General features: G+C 37.3%; 1 protein-coding gene across 7 annotated transcripts in view; it reads left to right on the forward strand.

Annotated features, from left to right (window-relative positions):
* ATF7IP (activating transcription factor 7 interacting protein) overlaps nucleotides 1–15870 on the forward strand; it is a 142661-nt gene that overhangs the window by 119244 nt on the left and 7547 nt on the right. For all 7 annotated transcript variants that reach the window (XM_036909265.2, XM_036909257.2, XM_057491502.1 and 4 more), the window contains 4 exons: nucleotides 9950–10028; nucleotides 12068–12223; nucleotides 13870–14052; nucleotides 15627–15739. In XM_036909265.2, coding sequence (XP_036765160.2) covers nucleotides 9950–10028; nucleotides 12068–12223; nucleotides 13870–14052; nucleotides 15627–15739 — 531 coding nt within the window. The remainder of the gene's footprint in view (nucleotides 1–9949; nucleotides 10029–12067; nucleotides 12224–13869; nucleotides 14053–15626; nucleotides 15740–15870) is intronic.

Here is a 15870-nt window from a genome sequence, read left to right on the forward strand (position 1 = left end):
TGTTAGTGTTCTCTTTAATTTCTCTTAAGAGTGTCTTATAGTTTTCAGGGTATAGGTCTTTCACTTCCTTGGTTAGGTTTATTCCTAGGTATTTTGTTCTTTTTGATGCAATTGTGAATGGAATTGTTTTCCTGATTTCTCTTTCTATTGGTTCATTGTTAGAGTATAGGAAAGCCACAGATTTCTGTGTGTTAATTTTGTATCCTACAACTTTTCTGTATTCCGATATCAGTTCTAGTAGTTTAGGAGTGGAGTCTTTAGGGTTTTTTATGGACAATATCATGTCATCTGCAAATAGTGACAGTTTAACTTCTTCTTTACCAATCTAGATTCCTTGTATTTCTTTGTTTTGTCTGCTTTCCGTGGCTAGGACCTCCAGTACTATGTAAAATAACAGTGGGGAGAGTGGGCATCCCTGTCTTGTTCCTGATTTCAGAGGAAAAGCTTTCAGCTTCTCGCTGTTCAGTATGATGTTAGCTGTGGGTTTATCATATATGGCCTTTATTATGTTGAGGTACTTGCCCTCTGTACCCATTTTGTTGAGAGTTTTTATCGTGAATGGATGTTGAATTTTGTCAAATGCTTTTTCAGCATCTATGGAGATGATCATGTGGTTTTTGTTCTTCTTTTTGTTGATGTGGTGGATGATGTTGATGGATTTTCGAATGTTGTACCATCCTTGCATTCCTGGGATGAATCCCACTTGGTCGTGGTGTATGATCCTCTTGATGTATTTTTGAATTCGGTTTGCTAATATTTTGTTGAGTATTTTTGCATCTACGTTCATCAGGGATATTGGTGTGTAATTTTCTTTTTTGGTGGTGTCTTTGCCTGGTTTTGGTATTAGGGTGATGTTGGCTTCATAGAATGAGTTTGGGAGTATTCCCTCCTCTTGTCTTTTTTGGAAAACTTTAAGGAGAATGAGTGTTATGTCTTCTTTGTATGTCTGATAAAATTCCTAGGTAAATCCATCTGGCCCGGGGGTTTTGTTCTTGGGTAGTTTTTTGATTACCGCTTCAGTTTCTTTGCTTGTAATTGGTTTGTTTAAATTTTCTGTTTCTTCCTTGGTCAGTCTTGGAAAGTTGTATTTTTCTAGGAAGTTGTCCATTTCTTCTAGGTTTTCCAGCTTGTTAGCATATAGGTTTTCGTAGTAGTCTCTACTAATTCTTTGTATTTCTGTGGAGTCTGTCGTGATTTTTCCTTTCTCATTTCTGATTCTGTTGATGTGTGTTGATTCTCTTTTTCTCTTAATAAGTCTGGCTAGAGGCTTATCTATTTTGTTTATTTTCTCAAAGAACCAGCTCTTGGTTTCATTGATTTTTTTCTATTGTTTTATTCTTCTCAAATTTTGTTTATTTCTTCTCTGATCTTTATTATGTCCCTCCTTCTGCTGACTTTAGGCCTCATTTGTTCTTCTTTTTCCAATTTCAATAATTGTGACATTAGACTGTTAATTTGGGATTGTTCTTCCTTCTTTAAGTATGCCTGGATTGCTATGTACTTTCCTCTTAAGACTGCTTTCGCTGCGTCCCACAGAAGTTGGGGCTTTGTGTTGTTGTCATTTGTTTCCATATATTGCTTGATCTCTATTTTCATTTGTTCATTGATCCATTGATTATTTAGGAGCATGTTGTTAAGCCTCCATGTGTTTGTGAGCCTTTTTGCTTTCTTTGTACAATTTATTTGTAGTTTTATACCTTTATGGTCTGAAAAGTTGGTTGGTAGGATTTCAATCTTTTGGAATTTACTGAGGCTCTTTTTGTGGCCTAGTATGAGTTCTATTCTGGGGAATGTTCCATGTGCACTTGAGAAGAATGTGTATCCTGTTGCTTTTGGATGTAGAGTTCTGTAGATGTCTATTAGGTCCATCTGTTCTAGTGTGTTGTTCAGTGCCTCCGTGTCCTTACTTATTTTCTGTCCGTGTTGAAGTCTCCTAAAATGAATGCATTGCATTCTACTTCCTCCTTTAGTTCTGTTAGTATTTGTTTCACATATGCTGGTGCTCCTGTGTTGGGTGCATATGTATTTATAATGGTTATATCCTCTTGTTGGACTGAGCCCTTTATCATTATGTAATGTCCTTCTTTATCTCTTGTTACTTTCTTTGTTTTGAAGTCTGTTTTGTCTGATACTAGTACTGCAACACCTGCTTTTTTCTCCCTGTTGTTTGCATGAAATATCTTTTTCCATCCCTTGACTTTTAGTCTGTGCATGTCTTTGGGTTTGAAGTGAGTTTCTTGTAAGCAGCATATAGATGGGTCTTGCTTTTTTATCCATTCTATTACTCTGTGTCTTTTGATTGGTGCATTCAGTCCATTTACATTTAGGGTGACTATTGAAAGATATGTACTTATTGCCATTGCAGGCTTTATATTCGTGGTTACCAGAGGTTCAAGGTTAGCTTCTTCAGTACCTTATTGTCTAACTTAACTCACTTATTGAGCTGTTATAAACACTGTCCGGTGATTCTTTATTTCTCTCCCTTCTTATTCCTCCTCCTCCATTCTTTATATGTTGATTGTTTTATTCTGTGCTCTTTTGTGTTTCCTTTAACTGCTTTCATGGGTAGTTGATTTTATTTTTTGCCTTTAGTTAGTATTTGGTTGGTCTGCTTTCTTTGCTGTGATTTCATTTTCTCTGGTGACATCTATTTAGTCTTAGGAGTGCTCCCATCTAGAGCAGTCCCTTTAAAACACCCTGTAGAGGTGGTTTCTGTGAGGCAAATTCCCTGAACTTTTGCTTGTCTGGGAATTGTTTAATCCCTCCTTCATATTTAAATGATAATCGTGCTGGATACAGTATTCTTGGTTCAAGGCCTTCTGTTTCATTTTATTAAATATATCATGCCATTCTCTTCTGGCCTGTAAGGTTTCTGTTGAGAAGTCTGATGATAGCCTGATGGGTTTTCCTTTATAGGTGACCTTTTTTCTCTCTCTGGATGCCTTTAATACTCTGTACTTGTCTTTGATCTTTGCCATTTTAATTATTATGTGTCTTGGTGTTGTCCTCCTTGGTTCTCTTCTGTTGGGTGTTCTGTGTGCTTCGTGGTCTGAGCAACTATTTCCTCCCCCAGTTTGAGGAAGTTTTCAGCAATAATTTCTTCAAAGACACTTTGTATCCCTCTTTATCTTCTTCTTCTGGTACCCGTATAATGTGGATATTGTTCCTTTTGGATTGGTCATACAGTTCTCTTTATATTGTTTCATTCCTTGAGATCCTTTTATGTGTTTCTGCATCAGCTTCTATGCGTTCCTGTTCTCTGGTTTGTATTCCATCAATGGCCTCTTGCATCTTATCCATACTGCTTATAAATCCTTCCAGAGAGTGTTTCATTTCCGTAATCTCCCTCCAGACGTCATCGCTTAGCTCTTGCATATTTCTCTGCAGTACCATCAGCATGGTTATGACCTTTGTTTTGAATTCTTTTTCAGTAAGATTGATTAAGTCTATCTCCTCAGGTGTTTACTCTGTGATTTTGGTCTGTATCAAATTCTTCTGCCTTTTCATGGCGATAGAGGTAGTTGTGCAGAGCTGGCATGTATGTCAGCTGGGAGAACGTCCCTTCTTGCTGGTTTGTGGTCTTCCTTTCCTGGAAGAACAGCAACCTCTAGTGGCTTGTGCTGGGCAGCTGCGTGCAGACAGGACCTCTGATTCTTGCCCGGCGCTCTGGAGTTAAGCTCCACAGTTGCTGTGGAGTTAAGCTCCGCGGTTGTTGTGGGTGTGGCTGTCCTCAGTCTGCTGCTCCAATATGGCGGAGCCACGTCGGAGGGTAAACAGGCAGGAGGCTGTTTATCGCCATGAGGGGCCTCCGAGCTGCACTGCTTCCCAGGTGGTTAGGGTGCCTGGAGTTCCCTGGGATTCCCAGCTGCTGGGCTAAGTGCCACAGGACGCTTCCATCCATCTGTGGTGTCCTTGTCCCTTTAAGACTTTCAAAAAGCACTCGTTTTTCTTTGTCCCAGGGGTGCCGGCTTCGGGGACCTGCTCACAGGTCTTACTGTCCTTTTTCCCTAGCATCCAGCACACGCCGCACTGTGTCTGTGCTCTGATGTGGATGGCCAGGGCTGGCTATTCAGCAGTCCTGGGCTCCCTCTCCCTCCCTGCTCTGACTCCTCTCCTCCCACCGGGAGCTGGGGTAAGGGTCACTCGGGTCCCGCCAGACCGCTGCTTGCATCTTACCCCCTTTGCCAAGCGCTCAATTCTCAAAGGTGTGGATGTAGTCTTGCTGTTGTCCTGTGTCTTCTGGTCTCTCTTTTTGGAATAGTTGTATTTGTTGTATTTTCAAAAATATATATGGTTTTAGGAGGACATTTCAGCTACTCTACTCACTCCGCCATTTTGGCTCCCCCTTCCTCCTGGAATAAATTCTATTTGATCATAATGGATGATCTTTTTGATGTACTTCTGAATTTAGTTTGTTAATATTTTGTTGAGTATTTTTGCATCTGTGTTCATCAGGCTTTTTCGTCTGTAATTCCCTTTTTTTCTTTTTTGTGGTGTCTTTGCCTGCTTTTGGTATTAGAGTGATGCTGGTCTCAGAATGAGTTTAGAAGGATTCCCTCCTTTTCTACTTTTTGGAAAACTCTAAGGAGGATGGGTATTAGGTCTCTTCACTAAATGTTTGATAAAATTCAGCAGTGAATCCATCTGGTCCACGGATTTTTGTTAGGTAATTTTTTTATATACCAGCTCTATTTCATTGCTTGTAATTGGTCTGTTCAGATTTTTGTTTCTTCCTGGATGAGTCTTGGAAGGTTGTACTTTTCTAGAAATTTGTCCATTTCTTCTAGGTTATCCAACTTGTTAGCATATAATTTTTCATAGTATTCTCTAATAATTCTTTGTATTTGTGTAATTTCTGTAGTGATTTTTCTTTTCTCATTTCTGATTCTGTTTATGTGTGTAGACTCTTTTTTTCTTCATAACTCTTGCTAGGGATTTATCTATTTTGTTTATTTTCTCAAAGAACCAGCTCCTGGTTTTACTGAATCTTTCTATTGTTTTATTCTTCTCAATTTTAGTAATTTCCACTCTAATCTTTATTATGTCCCTCCTTCTACTGACTTTGGGCCTCATTTGTTCTTCGTTTTTCATTTTCATTAATTGTGAGTTTAGACTCTTCATATGGGATTGCTCTTCTTTCCTGTGGTACGCCTGTAGTGCAATATACTTCTTTCTTAGTACGGTCTTCATTGCATCCCACAGGTTTTACAGCTTTTGAGTTATTGTTTTCAGTCATCTCCATATATTGCTTGATCTCTGTTTTTATTTGGTCATTGATCCATTGATTAATTAGGAACATGTTGTTAAGCCTCCATGTGTTTGTGAGCTTTTTTGTATTCTTTGCATAATTAATTTCTAATTTCATACCTTTGTGATCTGAGAAGCTGGTTGGTACAGTTTCAATCCTCCTTTAATATCCTGCAGCTCTTTTTTGGCCTAGTATATGATCTATTCTTAAAAATGTTCCGTGTGCACTTGAGAAGAATGTGTATCCTGCTGCTTTTGGTTGAAGTGTTCTGTAGATGGCTGTTCGGTCCATCTGCTCTAATGTGTTGTTTAGTGCCTCTGTCTCCTTACTTTTATTTTTTGTCTGGTTGATAAGTCCTTTGTAGTGAGTGGTGTGTTCAAGTCTCTGAAAATGAGTGCTTTGCATTCTATTTCACCCTTTAATTCTGTTAGTATTTGTTTCACATATTTAGGTGCTCCTGTGTTGGGTGCATATATATTTATAATGGTTATATCCTCTTGTTGGACTGATCCCTCTATCATTATGTGTTGTCCTTGTTTGTCCCTTGTTACTTTCTTTGTTTTGAAGTCTATTTTGTCTGATACAAGTACTGAAACTCCTGCTTTTTTCTCCCTATTTGTTGCATTAAATGTCTTTTTCCATCCCTTCACTTTTAGTCTGTGTATGTCTTTGGGTTTAAAGTGTGACTCTTGTAGCCAGCATATAGGCACAGGTCTTGTTTTTTTATCCATTCAGTGACTCTATGTCTTTTGATTGGTACATTCAGACCATTTACATTTAGGGTGATTATTGGTAGATATGTACTTACTGCCATTGCAGGTTTTAGATTTATGGTTACCAAAGGTTCAAGGGTAACTTCTTTACTAACAGTCTTACTTAGCTCACTTTGTATGCTATTACAAACACAATCTAAAGGCTCTTTTTTTTTCCCTCTGTTTTCTTCCTCCTCCGTTCTTTATATATTAGGTATCATATTCTGTAGTGTTTGGGTACTGTTGACTGACTTGGGGGGTAATTGACTTAGTTGTGCATTTGCTTAGTAATTAAATCTTGTAATTTCTTTACTGTGGTTTTATTTTCTCTGGTGACAGCTATTTAGCCTTAGGAACACTTCCATCTATAGCAGTCCCTCCAAAATACACTGTAGGGACGGTTTGTGGGAGGTAAATTTTTTCAACTTTTGCTTATCTGGGAATTGTTTAATCCCTCCTTCCAGTTTAAATGACAGTCTTGCTGGCTAGTGTATTCTTCGTTGGAGGCCCTTCTGTTTCATTGCATTAAATACGTCATGCCACTCCCTTCTGGCCTGTAAGGTTTCTCTTGAGGAGTCTGATGATAGTGTGATGGGGTTTTTTTTGTATGTGATCTTTTTCCTCCCTCTGGCTGCTTTTAATAGTCTGTCCTTGTCCTTGATATTTGCCATTTTAATTATTATGTGTCTTGGTGTTGTCTTCCTTAGGTCCCTTGTGTTGGAGATCTGTGCACCTCCATGGCCTGAGAGGCTATCTCCTTCCCCTAATTGGGGAAGTTTTCACCAGTTAACTCCTCAAAGACACTTTCTAGTCCTTTTTCTCTCTTCTTCTTCTACTGGTCCCCCTGTAATGCGAATATTGCTCTGTTTTTGATTGGTCACACTGTTCTCTCAATGTTCTTTCATTCCTAGATATCCTTGTTTCGCTCTGTGCCCCAGGTTCTTTGTATGCCTGTTCTCTAATTTCTATGTCATTTACTGTCTCCTATACTTCATCTAATCTGCTTTCAAATCCCTCCATTGTATAATTCATATCAGATACCATATTTTTCAAAATTTGTATTTCTTTCTTGAATTCCTCCCTGCTGTCTTGAATATTTTTCTGTAGCTCTGTGAGCATGTTTATGATTTTTATTTTGAAATCTCTTTCAGGAATTTTGGTGAGTTCAGTTTCACTCAGCCGTCTTTTCCGATGTTTTTGGGATTTGAGTTTGAACCAGTTTACTTTGATATTTCATATTTGTAGGTGGTGCCTTATAGTGCCCACAATCTCTACTCTCTGGAGCTGCTCATACCCTGGAGCAATGGCAGGGTCGCAGATGAGCAGTGCTGGTACCTTTTGGGAGGAAAGAACTCTTTCCTGCTTTCCGGCTGCAGTGTCTGCCTCCACTTCCAGGGCCAGTGGGCCAAGCACACAGGGAGGAGCCTCTATATGTTATGCACTTGTAGCTGCTGTAGGTTGGGCCACCCCCTGGCTGGCCTGGTGCAATGGTGGGGCCAGCCATTTTGCAAGCTGGTGCCAACTGGGAGGAAGGAGCGTTAGGCCACGTATTGCGGTGGTGGGGGGCCTTGTAGCTGCGTTGCCATCCAGGGGGGATGGAGTGCCTGAAGCTCCTGGAAGTTCCCAACCTGCTGGGATGAGTGCCCTAGGACAGTTTTGTCCACCTGACCTTTCTCCTGAGCAGCAAGCTCTGTGCAATTCTTGTCCCTTTAGCAGACCTCTCACTGTTGGGAAGTCTCTCAGACTGCCTGCCTTTCTTTTGTCCCAGAGCGGCTGGTTGTGGGTACCTGTTCTCCACAAACAGCTTGAATCTCAGTCTCTCTGAGTATTCAGCCTGTCTTAGCTTTTCAACCCCACTAATCTCCAGAGCATGATGAAATGTAGGTTCATGCTTCCAGAGCAGATCTCCACGGCTGGGTGTTCTACAGTCCTAGGCCTCCACCCCTCCATGCTCTGTTTCTTCTCTTCCTCCCTCCTGTGACCTGAGGTAGGAGAAGGGCGTGTGTCCCATCACATCACAGCTTTGGTACTTGACCCTTTTCCAAGTGAGGTCTGCTGTGTTCCCCAGGTGTGTGTATGTAGGCAGTCTATCAGAGCCTTCTTTCCTGTTGCTCTTTCAGGATTAGCTGTATTTGCCATATTTTCATATTATATGTGGTTTTGGGAGGAGGTTTCTGTCTCACCTCTCATACTGCCATCTTTAAGCCAATCCCTCCCTCTCTGGTTGTTCTTAAGATTTTCTCTTCATTACTGATTTAGAGTAGTTTGACTAGGATGTGTGTAGGAGTGGATGTATTTGGCTTATCCTGCTTGAGGTTCATTGAACCTCTTGTATTTGCAGATTAATGTCTTTCATCAAATTTGGGCGGGCTTTTGCTATTATTTCTTCAAATAACTTTTTACCCCATTCTCGCCTTCCCTCTCATTTAGTATTTTGCTGAAATATTTCTTATTAATTGCACAGGTCTCTGGTTCTTTTCATATTTTCTTCTGTTTTTCTTTTGGAAAATTTCTGTTGATCTAGTTAATAGGTTGATTGATCAACCTACAATCTGCTCTTGAATCTCCCTAGCTAATTTTAATTTAATAATCATACTTTTCAGCCCATGAATTTGTTTCTGTCTTTCAGTTTCTACTTCTGAGGTTCATTCACACATTCATTGATATATTTTTCTTTAATTCTTTGAACATATTTTAACAGCTGCTTTGAAGTCTTTGTTGAATTCAACATTTGGCTCTGCTTGGAGTCATTTTCTATTGATCATCTTTTATCAAGTTAGGTTCTGTTTTACTGGTCTTTGCATGTTTGTCTAGTAGTTTTTGATAAATTTCAAATTTAGTGAATTTTGAAAAGTAGGCCTTATACATACGTCTTATCAAATAAATTTTGTTCTTCAAAGGTGTGTTAGTTTCTCATTTGACAGATATGTCGTGTTTTGTTATAAGTCATTTTCTATGAAATCGTCATAGAAAGGTTAGTAATTTTAAAATTTAGAGTTACACCATTTATCTTTGGATTGGACCAAAATTAACATCAGTTTAGTTTTTTATTTAATTACACAAAATTTGGGTTTTGCAGATGAAAACCTTAATCATTTGGAATTAATCTAAGTATATCATAAAGTAATTATGTTTAGCATTTATTAAACAGTTACTGTGAGATGTAGTTAGTATTAAACTCTTTGTGTATATATTTGGATTCATCTTCGTAACAGATTCCATATCCCAGTTTTGGAAATCGAAGAAATTATCTTTTAACATAAATTCATTTAGGTAATAAGTGCTGTAACTAAAAGATATGCTGTCTTTGGAACTTGTAAATCCTGATTCTTTAGGTTCTATATTGGGCTTCTCTTTTTTGTTGCTATTATATAGCTTTAAAAACTTGTTTTAAATTAACATTTCTAATGAATTGGGACAATGGGCTGACTTTGATCAAATTAGATGTCAGTTAACCAATAGTACAGCATACTGTATCCTATCATACCTTACTATTTTCTTAGGATAAAAAATACTGTTTTATGTAATCTGATTCAAGCTTTAAAGTTACCTTTGGTGTTTTTATGAAGTAATATGGTAATTTAGTGAAGTATTGCTCCACATTTTAAATATTAGAAAATGATTAATATTTGTATTTTCAAAACATCATTTAAATCACCTAATCACTTTAATAGGTGTATGCAATTGAAAACTTACTTTAAAAGAAACAAAGAGCTTCCAGAATTTCTTGTGAAAATATTTTAAACTCAATTTTTACATGGCAGGTGTTTAGTTCATAAGTATCCTGGGGTCATTTATCTGACAAACTTATTTCTTCAGGTAAAGCCATTTAGAAATCCAGATTGAACCAGTTACTCATTATCTTCTTTGCCAATCAGTGGCATTTCATTTTTCCTTTATGTCTGCATATAGAGTTTCCCTTGCAAAATGAAGATGTTTTGTTTTTCAGAGTGGAAAAGCCACAGGTAACGATTCAGGTGGTGTCATTGATCTCACAATGGATGATGAAGAGAATGGAGCTTCACAAGGTATATACAAGGAATGTTTTAGTACCATTTTTCCCCCTTAATCCAGTATATGTGGTGAAGACAGAACTCTGCAGCATTGTGCATGGTGTATTTGAATCCCTTTTAGAATGAGTTTTTTAGATTAGAATTAAAAAATAGAGATCAAATCTTGAATGAATATGAAAAAGGTACAGAGAAAAACAGAACAGTTAGGAGGATATTGAACTTATGGTGCACCTCCTTTTATATCTGTTATTTTACCTGATCCTTGCAGAAATTCTGTAGTGCCCATTTTAGATTTGAGGTAGAGTCAGAGAGGAGTACGATTCAGTAAGGGATCTGGGAATCAAACCCATCTTCTGACTCTAAATCAAATGTTTGTTCTACATGTGTATGTGTGAGTTTTATGGTAGATACCTGTAAGTATGTACATATTTAATAATTTTGCTTACTTGAATTTCCTTTATTTAGTGTTATATAAATAAAAGTTGAAAGTATTGTTAAAAACCATGCACACCCAAAATCCTCAACATTATTCTGAGTTACAGTATTTGGCAATTATATTGGATCAGTGTTAACCAGTATTCTACCAGTTATTCTTCTGCAGTGCTAATAGATATTCTAGGAATAAAAAGTTCCATGATTAAATATGCTTGGGAAATGCTGTTAAAGTCATGGATCTTTTTTCTTAATACAGACTTCTCTGAGCCTTTACTATGCTAAAAATAAGGTAATTCTCCAAGAATGAGAATCAGACTTATTTGACTGCACAAAATAACTGTTCACAGACATATCTGTAAAACTATGTGGTAATAATTAAATGATTGCACACCTATAAATTGGTGAGTTTTTCACCAGGAAAATCTAGTAAGATCAGGTGCTAAGTTAATTAGTACCTTCAAGATACTAAATTTTTAATAAACCAAAGATTTAAAAAATTATACTTTGGAGAACAAGATAGTTCAGTGGTTTTAAGAAAACAAAATTAAGTAGCTATGCAGTTGATTATGTGTAGGTAAAGTAGACTTTTTGTATAAAACTGATGTAAGATTGAAAGATGTAGGCTATCACTTGCTGGGGTTGAATTTGTACCAGTCTGATCGTTCTTAAAAACTTCATATTTTATGACCTATATTGTTTTTATTATTTTTTATAGCTAAATTAAATATATTGAGTCCCTAGAGGACAGAAGTAAATACAGGTTATTTTTGAGAGGAGACAGGTAGGATTGATTCTAAACAGAAAAGTAAGCTGTTTGTTTTCAGTGCGTTGCCATCTCCCTTCCTAGCACCACTGCCTCATGGGGTCTCTCTGCATTGCCCCACCACTGAGTGTGCCATAAATTCTCACATTCTGAAGTGCATTGTTCTCCATAAGCACCCAATTAAAGTACCATTTGCTGAAGTCTTATACTTTATTTACATTTTAGTGAAGAATTCCATAGGATAGAAGTCAGTCATTTTGGATGCCATGGTATTGGGTACCTATTTTAATTTTAAGGACTTTTTCTGAGATGCTAACATTTATGTTCATAGGTTATTGGAGACCTATTTTGAAATCAGACATTTTATATATATTTAAAGACTGGATAGTGTAAATAAGCAACCATCAGCCTTATCAAACAAAAAGAACCTTTAAACAACAGTAAAGTAATTGAAATTCAAGGTAACCAATGAAAAACTAATCAATTAGTAGGTTTTTATTTAGGGTAATGACCTTAATATAGATACATAGATATATTTTAATGTAGGAAATGGAATTATTCTGATTGACATGCTGTTGTATTGAGCTCAGAAGTAGGATTCTTTCATAAAATAATAAAACTTCCTTTCTGTAAATGTGAATCAGAACATGTGATAAAACCAACTGAATTATTTATGGTCATGACTTGGTTTGCAAATTGGCAAAAGTACACATAATTAAAATAGAAAAATTATTTTCTTAGTGGTAAGTGTGACTGACTGAGTGGCAAGCAAAAGTAAAATTCACAAATACAGGAAAATGCTGTATTTCTGATTTTGTTGTATCGATAATCATAATGTCTCACTTTTAACTAATAGATCCTAAAAAGCTAAGTCACACTCCTGCATCAGCTATGGGCTCTTCACAACCTGCGTCTCGACAGTTGCAGCCCATCCAGCCGGCACTGCCTCTCCAGCCCTCTGGGGTGCCGACAAGCGGGCCGTCTCAGACGACCATACACTTGCTGCCCACAGGTGAACTTGCTGAACCGCTGGACTACAGTTTTAGTTTTGCCTGCAATGAAAGACAACTATGGAAGCAGGTGGAAAGAATAGACAGAAAATTATGAGTAATTTCCATTGTTATTTTGAAGGCATGTCTTTTTTAATGCAGTGTAACTTAGTTTTGTGACTCACTTAAGGAACAGTATTGATACAGAATGATTATAAAGAAGATTTAAACTCTATATGTCTTTGTTATCTGCCACTGTAAATAGCAGAAATGAATATAGTTTCTCTGGAAAGGATGGGTGTAATTCTTCATTCTGATTCTAATCAAGAAGTTATAAGTGACTGATCAAATAAGAATTTTAAATAATTCTTCACTTGAGCTAGTTTTAACTGGCCTAACGTTACTATTTAGGAGATACACTTATATTTTATTTGCTACCTTTCAAGAAGCTGTAAATAGACATTTTGAAGATGTAGCCTGTATTTCCTAAACTGTTTGGAAGCCAATCAAGACAATTTTGCCTTCATAAAATAGCCCATTGCTTAGAGATTTATCTGCAAAATACTTATATAAGCATTCATCTCCTTAAGGAAAACATTGAGTTCACATGGAATTTTATTCAGTGAAATATAGAATGACAGTCACTTAATTAGATAATTTAGAAGAAAATATTCCGCAGATGCATGTGCTGGATGTGCACAGAATAGGTACCAGAATGAGTAATGAAGAGATGACATTCTAGTGTATACTAGATTCCTTTTTGTATACTTCCTTCCCCTTTCTAAGGGCTCACACTGAAAATTAGGATATGTAAGGACTAAGGAGTATTTCATAAAGAAACCTCTTTATCTTGTTATATCCAGCATTTGCCTCAAGTTTATTACAAAACCCATTTTTCCATAAGAAAGTAGATTTACTGTTGTTTTTTATTATGTAGTTAACACATGGTCATTTGTAAAATGTGATTCTAATTCAGAGTTATTAACTAGAAACTGTTAATTCTTAAAATCATTATTATAGTTCAGTGCTGTCAGTGAACATTTTTGACTCATTTTTGGATAAAATATATGTTAACGCCACTTGAGGCATTAATGCTCTCTGGAATATAGGCTAGGAGGAATGCCTGAGTAGAGAAGGAAGAAGTTTCTATTTTAATGGATGTTTTGTTGTTTTGAGTAAGAGATAATTTGGTTCACATGAAACAAATGTCAGGTCCAATAACCAGCCCGTTTCCTAAATTGTGGTAATACACAGTTACTCTTTTGGATTTACACCCATTGGTAGGCCTGGAGGGTCTAAAATCCCATTCTGCTATGAACAGTTTAACACTGAGGAGGGAAAATTTGCTCTTCTAAGTCATACTTATAAATAGATCATACTCTAGAGTCTAAAACCTTTCTTTATCTTCACATCCTTGTTATCTAGTCAAATTAGAGAATGGGAAGGACATTGGACATGTTGAGATGCTCTTTTCTTCTGAAGCTTGGATTCTAAATATTTTATTAATTTTGGTTGACCCTGTCATTCTTATCTTTCAACATTACAAAAGGAGACTGTTCTGTTGTCTCTCTTTTCTCTTCACTATAGGTAATTGTTTTTGTACACAGTTAATACTCTTTACTTAACGTAGAACTTACTGCATTCTTAATATATTTTTCTGTTTCATTAGCTCCAACTACTGTGAATGTAACACATCGTCCAATAACTCAGGTGACCACAAGACTTCCTGTACCAAGAGCTCCTGCAAACCACCAAGTGGTTTATACAACTCTCCCAGCACCGCCAGCTCAGGCTCCCCTGCGAGGAGCAGTTATGCAGGCCCCTGCTGTTCGGCAGGTCAATCCCCAAAATAGTAAGAGACTCTTTTCTGGTATATGGCCCCAATTTACATGTAGTTCTTCAGCATTTGGTTGTGGTGGCTTATATTAGTGTTAGAATTAGCAAAAAGCACTAGTAGTATCACATTAAAACTATTATTCATTTTTCTTCCCTTGGGAGAGTTAACCAGAAAAATTGGATATGTATATGATCTGTGCTTTGTGTGTTGTCTCCATTTTAATTTATGCCCTGTACTGTCACAGCATACTATTTGCAATAAGTCTACACTCCACTCTGATAGATATATCTTGCTTAATTAAAGTGGAATTGATCATTTGTGATTTAGCAGAGATGATGGAAATAATGGTAAAGGATAACATCCTATGAGAGAGTCTTAAAGGTATGGAAGGTGACTGAGAAATAAGACAAGAAAATGTTAAGGAAATTTGTAGTTTTCCTCATTTTTTTTTTTTAGTAGTAAAATATACAGACAGAAGGTTATAGAAAAGGTATATATAAGTTTAAAGAAAAATAATAAAAGGAACCACCTATGAACTGTTCATCAGGCTAAGAAATAGTTTTATCAATATCCTATAAGCTTACATATGCCCACCCTTAATTGCATCCTTCTATCAGAGATAACCACCATCTCTATTTTCTGCTTTTCTGTATGGTTTTACCGCTTATAAAGTTATCACTAAAAATACTTGTTTTGCATAATGTAATAGCAAGGGCAAATCAAGCTGTATAAAGAAACTGCAGTAATGCCATTGGTAGGTTATGTCTTCTGGGAGAAGGTAAACTAAGCAGAGTCTGTCATTCACAGTCTGGCTTTAGCTTTCTCTGGGGAAATCAGTCAGCAGCATCATGAATGGGTTCTGGGAAACTGGGCTCACCACAGCCAGGGTGCCTGGCAGAATTATATTGTGGGCCAGGTACTGAGTATGTGGCAGGAATGTGGTCAGGGCAGTATGTGGCTTTGAGTTTTCTGATTCTTCTGCCCTGATGTATGCCAAAACAGTTTTCTTTTGGGTGAAATGGGTATCCTCAGCTGATGAGCCGGGCATGGAGAGAAAGTGAGGAACCTCTTTAATGCAAGGCAAGGATAATTTAGTCAGTGTTTCTGTCCCAGTTATAAAAATGACACAGCAGAGATATTTGTGAAGACAGCTTCAGTTTGTCTAGAGTCACACTGCCCTTCGTGGCCTGCCTGCCTTCTGTACGTGCGCCTGCTGCAATCCACTCTTCCAAAATTCTGCTCACAGTCCTCTTGATAGGGATTTCATTTATTTCTCCCTTACGCTGGATCTCCTGTTCCTTGAGTCCAGTGTTTTTCTTTTTCTTGATTTTCTCTCTCATACATCCTCCAGGGTCTAGTGAAGGGTTAATGAAGGTAGACTGTGTGTGTGTGGAGGTGTGTGGTTACTTAACATATATAAAAATTTGTTCATCTTCATGCTCAGATGATACTTTAAGTGTAGACTTCTAGGTCAGAAATATTTTTCCTTTTGAATGTTAAAAGTACCACTTTACTGACTAAAGGTATTTAATAACTTCTACCAAATTTAGCAAAGAATTCTAATTTTACCCATTAATTTCCTTTTGTAGGTGTCACAGTTCGAGTGCCTCAAACAGCCACATATGTTGTAAACAACGGACTAACCCTGGGATCCACAGGACCTCAGCTCACAGTGCATCACCGCCCACCGCAAGTGCATACCGTACGTGCTGCTGCGCGGCTCTACAGAGGTCTCAACTGTACACTGTCAAACACTACTGTCGTTAGCATTTTTTCTTTAAACCAGTTATATCAAAAAGACAGGTCTTCTCTTTTCTAGCAGAAGTTTACTTA

The sequence above is a fragment of the Manis pentadactyla genome, chromosome 14 (genome assembly GCF_030020395.1).
Source record: "Manis pentadactyla isolate mManPen7 chromosome 14, mManPen7.hap1, whole genome shotgun sequence".
In the NCBI taxonomy this organism is placed as follows: Eukaryota; Metazoa; Chordata; class Mammalia; order Pholidota; family Manidae; genus Manis; species Manis pentadactyla.